A 12,841-nucleotide genomic window follows, 5' to 3' on the forward strand; every position below is an offset into this window, starting at 1 on the left:
AGTAAGTAAAGGGGTCAAATCTAGTAGACTAAGGGGATGAGTGCCATAAACAACTTCAAACGAACATTCCCAGTTGCTTAGTTGATAGAGTTATTATAAGTAAACTTAACTTGAGCAAGAATGAGATCCCATTAATTTAAATTCTTTCCCATAAAACTACAAAGAAGATTACCAAGAATCTTATTTATAGCTTCAATTTGACCATTTGTCAGGGGGTGACTAGTGCTGCTGCTAAACTGGAGCTTAGTACACACATTTTCTTCCATAGCGTTCACCAAAAGTAGCTAAGAAACTTCACATCATGATCAGAAGTGATAGTTTTTAGGAATGCCATGAAGATGCACAATCTCCTTAAAGTACAAGTCTGCTACTTGAATAGCATCATTGGTCTTCTGGCATGGAATGAAATGGGCCATTTTGAAAAATGATCCATAACTAACTACCATGACAGAATCTTTTTGCCTTTGAGTCCATGGTAAACCTAGAACAAAATCCATAGTTATATCTTCCCAAGGTGCTTCTAGAATTGGCAAAGGCATGTATAATCTAGTATTCTATCCCCTAGATTTAGCCAAATGACAAATTCTACATCTTTGTATATGCCTGTTGACATTCTATTCCAGTCGAGGCTAGTAAAAGTTCTCCTTCATTAGATCAACTATTTTATCCCGTCCAAAATGTCCAACTAATCCACCATCATGTGCTTCCCAAATTATGGTTTCTCTTAAAGAACCCTATGGAATGTATAGGGTTTTACCTTGAATAGAAAACCTTCGTGTCTATAAAACTGGAGGAAAGTTGATTTATAGTTGCTTCCACACTCCACGAAAATTAGGATCATCCTGGTATAACTCTTTGATAAGGTCAAACCCAATAACTTTAGTTTGCAATGTTGTGAGTAGCACATGTCAACGGTTAAGAGCATCAGCTATGGAGTTCAAAGTTCCACCAGCCTTATGCTTGATAGGAAGGGGTAAGATTGTAAAAGTTTACTCCAACGGGCATGTCTACGGTTGATCTTCTGTTGGGAATTCAAATACTTGAGAGCCTCATGATCAAAAAAAAGTATAAACTCTTTAGTTTGGAGATAGTGACTCTAATGTTGGAGAGCTTGAACAATGACATGAAATTCTTTATCATAGGTAGAATACCTAAGCTTGGCATCATTGAGCTTCTCACTAAAAAAGGTAATGGGATGGCCCGCCTGGTTTAAGTCAGCACAATGCCGGTGTTAGAAGCATCACAGCTAACAATAAACACTTGGTCAAAGTTAGGAAGAGCTAGGACTAGAGCTTCAGTCAACTTCTTCTTAAGCTCCTCAAAGCTTTTCTGAGCTAGCTTTGTCCACTGAAACTTCTCTCCTTTGTGGCAATTTATAAGTGGTGCAACAATTGAGCTAAAATTATAGACAAACCCTCCTGTAGAAAGAAGCTAATCCGTGAAAGCTTTGAACCTCCTAGATGGATTTTAAAATTGGCCAGCTATCAATGGCTGCAACTTTGCTTGAATTAACGCGAACACCCTTTACAGTAATGATGTAACCCAAGAACACAACTTCACTGGTGAGAAAGTGCACTTCTTGAGATTTGCATAAAGCTTCTGTTCACGCAAGGCTTGCAAAACTTGCCGTAAGTGATCTAAATGCTCCTCTTAATTCTAACTGTAAATAAGAATATCATCAAAGTACACAATAATAAATTGCCAATGAAGGGTCTCAATACCTAATTCATCAGGTGTATAAATGTGCTAGGGACATTTGTTAACCTAAAAGGCATAATATTCTACTTATATAAACATCTTTGGTCTTGAAAGTGGTCTTCCACTTATCTTGTGGCCAAATTCTAATTTGATAGTACCTACTATGAAGGTCAATTTTGGAGAAAGTAGTGGCACCATGCAACTGGTCTAGCATATCATCGAGTCAAAGTATCGAAAATTGATACTTAATAGTAATCTTGTTGACAGCTCGGTAGTCAATGCATATTCTTCAACTCCTATCTTCTTAGGTACGAAGAACAGGTACAATACAAAGGGCTGACACTTTCTCGAACTAACCCTTTCTTCTTCACAACTCTTTAACTTGTCATTAGACTTCGACATGTTCTGGGGGACTCATCCTGTAAGCAGGCTTATTAGGAATGACTGCTCCTAGAATGAAGTCAATAGCATGTTGTATGTCTTGTATGGGAGGCAACCCGGGTGGTATCTCATCAGATATTATATCTAAAAATTTTGATAATAGCGAAATGTCTCTGGTGGATTGGGTCGACTCGTCGTTCACCTCAAGCACGAGAATAAAGCTCATCTAGGCTTCAAACTTTGATACCTTGGATTCCTCCTTAGTCATCAAAGACACTAATGGCTTAGAGGCACTAGATTCCCTTGAAGATTGGCTAATCTTACTGGGTGGTAGAGGCGTTAGTATGAACTTGACACCATCTTTTGTAAAAGAATAGGTGTTTGCTCACCCGTTGTGCATAGCATGTCGATCATATTGCCATGGCCTCCTCAAGAAAAGGTGGCATACATCCATGGGAACAACATCACATAAAACTTCATCACAATATCGATTCCCAATAGAAAAGGTCACAAGGCACTATTTAAAAACTTTTACTTTATTCCTTTTGTTGAGCCAGTGAAGCTTGTAAGGTTGCGGATGATCTTATATTGGCAACTTCAATTTCTCCTCCACCATGTAGTTAGATACTACATTTTCATAGCTTCCACTGTCAATGATGACATTACAAAACTTTCCTTGGGCCGTGCAATGAGTGTGAAAAATGTTGCGTCATAGCTAAGGTTCTTCTTTGACTACTATTGTATGTAGACTTCATCTAAGCACCAATGCTTTTCCTTGATCAGCAGGTGTGACCTCCTCATCATATACAGGATCAGTGTTGTAGAACTCAACGTCCTCCTCATCTTCTTCAAGTGCTTCATACCCTAATCCTTCCCTAATGGTGACAACCCTTTAAGTAGACAGTCTGTAGTAATATGGCCAAATCCTTAGCATTTAAAGCACTTGACTACTTTAGAGCCAGATTCCTTGGCAGCATTAGATAGTGGTTTGTATATAAGCGGTAGATTGTGACTTGCTTGAGGAGTTAGTCTGATAAAATTCTGCCTTATGACCTCTGGATAACCCTTAGAAGACGAAGGCTGAAAAGTGAATCTCTTGGGCGTCTGCTTCTCAACACGTATGGCTAGACGGATGACATCATCCAAGGTCCAATATTGTTAAAGTTGGACTGGATGACTGATATCTGTGTTTAAGCCTGCAAGGTATCGGGCTATTGTACTGTAACTCACTCTCTCACTCTCTAGACCTGCTCTGATATAAAATGGCACAGAGACCGAATGGAACAAATGCACTCTTGTTTATTTTCAAACATTGCTTTTTATTACACTAGATCCATGGCCTATTTATACTAGAATCATGGCCAAACGAAAATAGAAACGAAACAGTAGAATTAAAATGGGGGTTTCACAGGTTACAAATGGGTTTTGAATGCTTTTAAATGGAGAACGTTTTAGCAACTTCATCAGCTTCCGTTTTTAATCATTTTCTATTTCAACAAGTGCCCATCCTCACTACTATAATATAGGTTTGCCACTTGGCTTAACTCATAATAACTTAGACTTATAGTTGTGACCTTATATTTTCATATAGAATATCATTTATAAAGCCATACTTTTTTTTTAGTAATCAAAGCCCAACTTTTTATTATAAGGATTTTGAGTCACATTAACTTTTTGTCACACCTTCCCTGGGCTTTATTTTATGGGAAAAATTTTCACTAAAAACCTCTAAATCAGAATAATTAAAAAAAACTCCTAAATTTCTAAAACGTTACTATAAGTTTAGAGTATTGAATTAAAATTAAAATTCTTTAGAAAATGACAAAATTGTCCCCATTGAAAGAGAAAGAAATTTAAAAGAAAAAAACAAACTATAAATATGTAGTGCTATAAATAAATAAAGTATGGTAATGGCCAATAATTTGAAAGGTAATGAACCACATACAATAAGGACACGAACAAGTCGTACTAGCATGAAAACAACACTTGGAACTAATTCAGTGAAAGTGCTATAATGAAAAAGTGAAGTAAGATAATGAACAATAGTTTAAATGATAATGAACCACATACAGTAGAGGCACGAACAAGTCATACTAACATGAAAGCAATACTTGAAATTAATTCAAGTGAAAGAGTTTGTAATGATAATAACAAGAATTTGAAGGGTAATGAACCATATGCAGTACGGACACGAACAAGTCATGCTAATATGAGAGTAACACTTGAAATTAATTCAAGTGAAGGTGTTGTAATAAATAAGTGAAGTAAGGCAATGAACAACAATTTGAAAGGTAATACATAACATATAGTAAGGACACAAACAAGTCATCTAATTGAATATTCAAAATCTATCTTATCTTTTTCTCAGAATTTTATAATTTCAATCAATACCCTACTTGACTTGCGATCGCTTTCATCTCGACTTGCAAGAGATTCTTCTTTTTTTTATTGAATCTGGACAGGGTCTACAATGAATATGTTCCTTATTTTTTCAAGTCAATAATTTTTGTTATTAGTTTTTACAAGATATAGGTCATTATTTGTGTTAATATAGATGTTAAGTGAAAGAAAGATGATGATGTTGTATATAATATATATAATCTATATAATATTAAAGTAAAAAGTTGAAAACTTATTAGATTTCTTTAAGAGATTTAATGAACGATTTAAGATTTTATTAAAACAAAATGAAACATGGAAAAAGAACTAATAAAATAAGATGGAGTATAATATATGAAATAATAAGAATTTATATTAAGATTGACTGTATTTTAGAGATAATTTTTTTGGTAATATAATAAATAAGCTCAGTCGATACAAAGAATGTCTCTCCTGAGACCTAAGATACTAAGAATAATAAGCAAACTTACCCTAACTAGTCAACTGCTGCATACATAAATGTTGGTATTTTAAACCCTCTAAAAATATATAGTAACATAATTGCAGCCCAACCTTGAAGTGTGAACAACAAAGAAAAAATGGACATTGAAAATCACAAATACCAATCAGGATTATGAAATTATAAAATTATATTTAGGATCATAATTCTTTTTTGTAGTTTTAAAAATATAATTTGACTAAAATGCTCATGTCTAGTGATCAAGTTTCCAAGTAAATTTTTTTCCAACTCAAATAATGATTTCATGAACCCCGCCTACTAATTCTCAACCCAATGATCCTTGTAATCTTAAAAAAAATAATTTGATTAAAATGCCCAATCTAGTTATCAAGTTTGCAAGTAAAAAATTTTGAGCTCAAATAATGATTTAATAACCCCTTCGATTAAATTTTCAACTCAATTAAAGAAATTGAACTCTAGCGAATTTTAATAAAAAAAGGTACACATGAGATGGAACTATTTTTATTCTATTATTTTGAGAATTGATGTTTTTTAGGACATGTTTTAAAAATAAAAATAATAATAAAATCAAATGTTTTTCATCTTCTCCATGATTTTTGAAAATAATAATCCTAAAACACTTAAAAATATTTTCATTTTTTAAGTTTTCACAATAATATCTATTTTTTTAATTTTTTAAAATATTTTTAAAAATACATTATCAATATAATTTTTTGGGTTTTCAAAAACAGAATGCGAAACAGGTCTTATATCTTGAACTTATCATTTTAGAAACAATGGAAAGGCACAGAACAGGCCATCTCACAATGGCAATATTGTAAATATTCTTAAACTTCTTATTCAACCCTAGCCGCTCCATCTCTCTTCATTTTTCAGGAGTTCTTCTCTTTTCCATCTCAGAGCTCAAGTGCTTCTCCTACTTCATGCTGCTCGTGAATTAGGTATCTGCCTTCTTCATTCTGATATGGTTCTTTGTAGCCTTTATTTTGGTTCTTTTTTATTGTTCTTCGTTCTGGACTCTGTCTGTTGCTTTACTATTCTTTATATTCTGACTTTTGGTCTTTGTTGCTTTGCTATTCTTCTCTGGTATTGTTTCTGCATTCTTCGTTCTTTGTTTGTGGTGAGTAGCAATGTAAGGGCGAGGATGAAAACCAAACCATTTGCATCAGTGCTTTCCTATCCCTTGGTTCTCAAACTCTACGCCTTTTTTAGGCCCAATAAATTTTACATGATTCCCCTTGAATGAGACTTCTTGTTTATCTTCTGTTTCTTGTTGTAGCCTGTGGCTTTGACTCATTCCATTACTAGCTAAGGACTATAATTTAGTGGGGCATCTTGATCATCCACTCTTTTATCATATTACTTTAAGTTCCTGTATGCTCAAAATTTCACCTGGACCATGTTATCATTCAATATTATGTGTTAGGCTTAGGGAGGAAAGAAGAGAACATACTTCAGCTGACCAGTGGATAAAAAAGTTTGCAGGGGTGTTGATAAACAAAAATCATGGTTTGAGCAGCCTTGATTGTTAGTATTGATTTTTATGTAACAGATTACTATAACAAAATTTGTTTGTTCCATTCAGTCTACTGATTTGCAGTTCTTATTTTTTTTTGGTTGTGTAACAAATTACCGTGTGTTCTTATTTATCTGCACTTGGTATCTCTTGCTTCATATGAAAATTCAATTTGGCCCTAGCATCCAATTAAATGCTTCACAAAACAAAAAAAAAAAAAAGTTATTTCATAAATTCCTTCAACTAAATTTCCAAGCCACTTAAAGTGAATCAACACTAGTGAATTTTATGTTGGCCAGTTAAAATCACTTTAATTGAAATTAAAATTTAGTTAAGGAGGTTAAGAAATCTCTTTATTTGAGTTAGAAACATTTTTACTCCCAAACTTGCAATTGACTAATTTAAAATTTACTAGTACTTAAATCACTTTAATGGGTTAAAAATTTAGTTAAAGAAGATTGTGAAATTATTTTATTTGAGTTGAAAAATTTTATATTTGCAAACTTAGATCACCAGGAACATTTTAGTGAAATTATTATTTTAAAACTACAAAAAAGAACAATGGTGTTAAGATGTAATTTCATAATTTCATGACCTGATTGGTTATTTTATTATATTCCTTGGTAATTATTTGTTAGTTTTGAGACAAAGTCATAAAATGATTGACTTATAAGTGAATTAAAATTGTAGATATCAAATGATTAATTTTATTTTTTTAAACAGACTCTCAAATATGTACTATATTAAGTGCTGGTTAGGTTCAGCACTTATTATTTTAAAACTACAAAAAAGAACATTTGTGTGTTAAGATGTAATTTCATAATTTCATGACCTGATTGGTTATTTTATTATATTCCTTGGTAATTATTTGTTAGTTTTGAGACAAAGTCATAATAGAGTTAAAATGATTTACTTATAAGTGAATTAAAATTATAGATATCAAATGATTAATTTTATTTTTTTAAACAGACTCTCAGATATGTACTATATTAAGTGGTGGTTAGGTTCAGCACAAGTGTTAAAGTGACTACTGATTAGCGTGCCAACTTTTGTAACTTCCTTCTCTCACACGTGGACTCAATTCCTTGTCACACATACATCCACAGGGGAAGAGGGTGTCTCCATTTCCCTTCCCTCCATTTCCCTCCATTTTCTCTCCCATCACCTTTGGATTAAACCTTTTCAATGTTTAGATTTAATTTTAAAAAAATTGTTATTTTAATTTTATATAAAATATAAATAAAATATTATAGTTTTAATGATTTAGATTAAACTTTAATAATTTAAATTTATTTATACACCTTTTTATAAAATAAAATAATAATTTTATTAAAGCTTCAATCTGAACCGTTAAATTTTTGATCCAAAGTGATGGGAGGAAAATGGAGGGAAATGGAGGGAAGGGAAATGGAGACACCCTCTTCCCCGTCCACAGACCACAAAGCAAAACTAAGTGGTTGTCAGGCTGGCAAAGGGGGCAATTTCTTATTGGGCCTCGTTTCTTCTAAAGGTCCGGGATCTCAATCCCCTAATCCCCTAATGTGTGATCTCTTTTAGTTTTTGGGCTTACCCAAAAAAAAAAAAAAGAGCATCCCCGTCATTTTCAAGTACCCACCCGTCAAAAACAATCTCTCATCTTTGACAACATTTCTGAAATCATTAGTATTTAAATGACTTGCAGTTGACCAATTTAAAATTTATTAGTATTAAATCACTTTAATTAGGTGGAAAATTTAGTTAAAGAGGTTGTGAAATCATTTTATTTGAGTTAAAAAAAATTTATACTTGTAAACTTAGATCACCAGGAACATTTTTGTCAAATCATTATTTTAAAACTACAGAAAAGGACAATGGTCTTCAAATATAATTTCATAATTTCGCAACTTGATTGGTTATTTTATTATATTCCTGGTCCTTATTTGCAATTTCGATTTTTATTTTTATTTATTTATTTTTTTTTTTTTGTGCCGTTCGTTCACAGTTCACGCTAAAGGGTTCGGGGACATTGCCATCAGACCCTCAATCCCTCTCGTGCCGTCCACGAAGGTGAAGCTCCAGCTCCCTTAGACCCCTGTTCCTTTTGCCACCTTCCGTCATCATCGTCGTCAAGTGCCTCTTCCTGCTCCAGACTCTCAGTCGTTGTGAGCTGTCTTTAATATCGTATTGTCAGGATCGGCCAGTTGAATCAGTGGGTTGAGCTGCCTTCGCCCATCGATCGAAGAGAGGTACATCTGCGGTTATATTTTTGTTTTACTTGATTTCTCTCCCTTGTGCCAGAGGAGACCTTCACGATTAGAGGAGACCTTTACGATTTAAGACGAAGAAGACTGCCTTTAACTGTTCTCTTGCTGGAGTCCTTCCCTTATCAACAAACCGTATTAGACACAAGAACCCTGAAACAAATATCAATGATGGGCAAGGCTAATGTAAGGTACGTGTCATTGTGAACTTCTCTTATTTATTTCTTTTAAGCTTGAACTTTTCTGTTTCTCTCTGTATGCTGTATTTTCTCGTTTTGCTTCATATCTTTCCTTTCATCATCAACGAATGCAGAACAGGATCAAAATCTGAGCGCAAATTTGAAAAGAAGCTGGAATTTTATAGCAGTAAGTTTTTTGTTAATTAGAAAAACGAAAGTTCATTGAAAGTAGTGATTTAACATTATACGTTCTTTTACATTCCAAATTTTCTTATTCTAGCAGTAGTTGTGTATTTGTTTAAAAGCTTAGTCTGCTTGTCCATTCTTTCTAATCTATAAAACACAGAAATATTGTGGTATGTGGGTGATAGGAATAGGGGTATAGCCTATAGGTCGTTAGGGCAATAGATACGGCTACTTGAAGTAGTTACAGGGTTAGCATGTAAGTAAAGCTAGGAGAGGCTTGTAAAGGATCCATTTGAACTTTTGAGTGGAATATCCTTTCATGTTTGTGGAGTTTTCTTTGTGAATGTGTGTGTTTGAGACTTTGTTGCATCAATGGGTGCTTTTATTGACCCTGCTATTGTGAACATGGATGATGAATCAATTGGTGCTTTCATTGATCCTCCTATAATGAATATGGAAGATGATTATGCATATAATTGGGAGAAACTATCAGGGAGAAGACTAATGCTGATACAGCAATTGAGAAGTTTCAAAGATCAATGAACAATCATTTGTCCAAGTTGGAAACTTGCAGAATATTAGGGTTTAAAGACTATGATGCTACAGCTACTTAAGCAAGTGATATTCTTTATTTTCTTGACAGTTGAGAACAGAATACTTGTTGAGGAGTGTAGAAATTGCATTTTTCAGAAATATTGCAAAACTATCATCTGAATGGTTTCAGATAATCAATGCAGTGAAACGTCCAAGGATGAATCATATAAACTAATTTAGTTAAAGAGTATCATTGTTCCCCCATTTGTTGACTCAAAACTTTTGCTTTCAAGAAGTGATCTCTTGCTTGGGTTGAACATGCCAAAAGGTTTTGTAATCTTTTGGGTTGTGGGCTTCCAAGTTATTCGGTTCTGGGCTTCTGAGAAGCAGACGCTGTGATGAAACACTGCCTGTAGATGTCCACAAATAGATATGTCTGAATATATATCTATTTTCCTTTGGCTCAATCGCATGGTAAACTTTGTTGAACATCCTTCTGACTTGACTGGCCCAAGAAGAAGTAAATCACTGAGGAGAGACTAGAAACCCATCTCGACAAGATGATACAAGTTTGCCTTATTATTATTTTTTGTTGTAAAATTATGGTTTAACATCTTTTTATTGAGTCAATTTTTTGGAATATAGTAATGTAAAACATTCAGATTAGGATGCAGGATTATGGTAGTTGTGTTTCTCTGTGGAAGTAGATGACTAATTATAGGGTAGTTTTTAGCGTCTGTGTTGCATTAGTGAGGCGCTCTAATATTAAGTTTTAACTGATTAATTTTGATCCAGTGATAGTTTAATGATACCTCTCACCTGTTGTAACCAAGTACACACTGCATTAGGTGTATCCCCCTTATACATGTACGTATTTGTGCACGTGCCATGTTGATTTGCATTTTATTATTGTTGTGGTCCTGTTTATGATAAGTTGAATATCCTATATGTTGTTACACAAAATAGTTGGTGCTTGTGAAAGTGAATAATTTAGCATTGATTTGGTGTTAGATCTATGAATTATTTATATATGTTTCATATGGATTGGAAGTTCTTTGTATTTGATGCATATTACATGGTAAATCTGATGATGTGTTAATAATTCGCCTCATCCCAATCCTTGATCAATGCAGAGGTTAGATCTGCTGTTTCTTCGTTGAGTGCTCAAAAGTCAATTACGAAGGTAAGAATTTTATGTCAACAGCATTGTTCTTAGTTGTCTTGAATGACATTTATTAATATATGGTGTTGAAGACCTGTGCCTATATGAAACCATGGAATGACTAAGTAATACTTAGTTTGACCAATTCAAGAAATGGAGAGCAAATGTATTATGCCGTAAACTTCAATACTTTGCTGATAAATAGTTGCTTTTGGCTTAGAAAATTTCTGTGCACTTCTCTTCATTTGTGATTTGGGTTGTTGAGGTGATTTTTGGTCCAAGCGTTTCTCTCTATCCCCCCCCCACTTATACTGAATTTAATGCATCTAGAGAGATTTAAAAAAAGAAAAAAAGAAAAACGAGAATCAGCATAGAGGAAAGGAATGAGTTCCGTGCATGAATACATTCTTTTGAGTCGTTCTCTTCCAATGTCTAACTGATTGACGTTAGAGAATCTAATTTGCAAGTCTTGGCTTGTTATAGTTGTCTTGATTCATTTTAGTAGTCATATATTTATGCGACTTGAAATTATCTTCAAGCAGAAGAATAGAAATCAACGAAGACGTGAGAAGAAATTGAAGGCATATGACCTATCTGCACTCTGCGATTCCCTTCCTGAGTTGAAGGCACGGGGACAGCCAGCTTATAAGGGTAACTTGAAACTAAATTGCAAATCTAGACAAAAGATATTGTGAGTGCTTCTGTCATAGTTCAACATCATATGATGACCACATTTGACATATGGCGTGTAACAATGTATTTTATTAACTTGTCTTTGTTTTTCAGAGTGAAGGAACAAGCACGGTTTTTGCAAAATCTTAATGATCCTTCGTTCCAAACGGATCCCCTATCTGCTATTCATCAACATTTGTTGAGTACTCAACCAGTAGTAGAGGAGCAACCCAAGAAAAAAGAGAACAAAAATGGATCCATGAAGAGGAAAGAGAAGAAATTGAAGGCTTTAGTTAGATCACAGAATATGGAAATGTCATTTTAACACTGTATTATGAAGGTACCGTAGTGATTTACTTTTTGAATGAAAATCAAAATACTCTATCAATTTCAGTTTTTTTCTTTTTATCCTTGTGTTTATGCAACTAACCCAGGGTGTAATAACCTGTCTATTGGATGCAACTAATTCATGGTTGTACTAATAATAGATGGTAATATCTTGTTTATGGACATTATCTGAAAGTAATGCAAGGAACATTTTAAATGAAGCTAGAGCAAGTGGCTTTTGACAGCATCATTCAATTTTAGTTGGTGCCTGGATTATTCATTGTAATAATAAATTGTTCATCATTATGCAACTGATTGGCTAGGGTTAGGTTTTTAAGTTTCGACATCTAGGGGTAGAAAGAAACAACAAATATAATACCCGTTCTTAGTTTATAAAACATTTTTTGACAAAATTATACGTACGAGTAAAGTTCATTTGATATGTTTTATAACTTCATTTTTTCAAAAAAAAAAATCCTTTATCTAATATTTTGTGAAAAAATATTAAAGATAGAATATAATGAAAATGATAATATTAAAAAAAATTATTAATAAAATTTTATTTTTGTCAAAGTATCTTATATTTTAAGATGCTGAACCCCCTCAAAGTGTTATAATTTTAGATGGTTTCAGATGGAGTGAGTATTTAAAATTTGAAAGATGCTTTAATGAATTGGGCTTAGAGAAAATAAGCTTTTGTTTGAAGCATACCCATTAATATTCAAGAGTTGCAAGCAACAAGGAGTGGGTTTAGTTAAAAAGGCTGGTATGTGATGAATCAGTATTCGAATTCTTATTAAGAGAAATATTCACGTTTAGTGTCTCACAATGCCTTGAACTAGATTAACTCTAACAAGAGGATACATGTGAAAACAACATAAAAAAGGGTCACATAAAGACTGGTGGAGAGGTTTCTAGTCTTCCGGTAGAACCGTTTGAGTGGTTGGTTAATACAAATGTTGACAAAAATATACTTGTATATTAGCAACACAGATGGATAACTCCAACAAGCTTTGGTTGTGCTGAGTTACAATCAAATTGAAAATCATGTCAAGTTTGAAATAAGCTTAACAAATCATGTTCACA

At 33.5% G+C, this 12,841-nt stretch overlaps 1 protein-coding gene across 2 annotated transcripts; it reads left to right on the forward strand.

Moving 5' to 3' along the window:
• Positions 1–5,747: 5,747 nt before the first annotated feature.
• On the forward strand, positions 5,748–11,976 carry LOC129290514 (uncharacterized). 2 transcript variants are annotated; one of them, XM_054927302.1, is made up of 7 exons: positions 5,748–5,880; positions 8,437–8,680; positions 8,810–8,886; positions 9,009–9,061; positions 10,728–10,777; positions 11,299–11,447; positions 11,543–11,976. In XM_054927302.1, the coding sequence occupies exons 3-7, from the start codon at positions 8,864–8,866 to the stop codon at positions 11,751–11,753; spliced, it is 486 nt and encodes a 161-aa protein (XP_054783277.1). In that variant the 5' UTR covers positions 5,748–5,880; positions 8,437–8,680; positions 8,810–8,863; the 3' UTR covers positions 11,754–11,976. The 2 variants fall into 2 exon arrangements, with proteins under 2 accessions (XP_054783277.1, XP_054783276.1); XM_054927301.1 differs by having other exon boundaries at positions 8,437–8,886.
• Positions 11,977–12,841: the final 865 nt, after the last annotated feature.

Source organism: Prosopis cineraria, unplaced genomic scaffold (assembly GCF_029017545.1).
Source record: "Prosopis cineraria cultivar Desert tree isolate PC_DT_omini unplaced genomic scaffold, ASM2901754v1 PC13, whole genome shotgun sequence".
Taxonomy (NCBI): Eukaryota; Viridiplantae; Streptophyta; class Magnoliopsida; order Fabales; family Fabaceae; genus Prosopis; species Prosopis cineraria.

Excerpts from the sequence above, each read along its gene's own strand:
- LOC129290514 (XM_054927301.1), top strand. The coding sequence starts at position 8,864 with ATGATGGGCAAGGCTAATGTAAG. Across the intron at positions 8,887-9,008 it reads ATGGGCAAGGCTAATGTAAG|AACAGGATCAAAATCTGAGC; the intron begins GTACGTGTCATT and ends CAACGAATGCAG. Across the intron at positions 9,062-10,727 it reads GAAGCTGGAATTTTATAGCA|AGGTTAGATCTGCTGTTTCT; the intron begins GTAAGTTTTTTG and ends TGATCAATGCAG.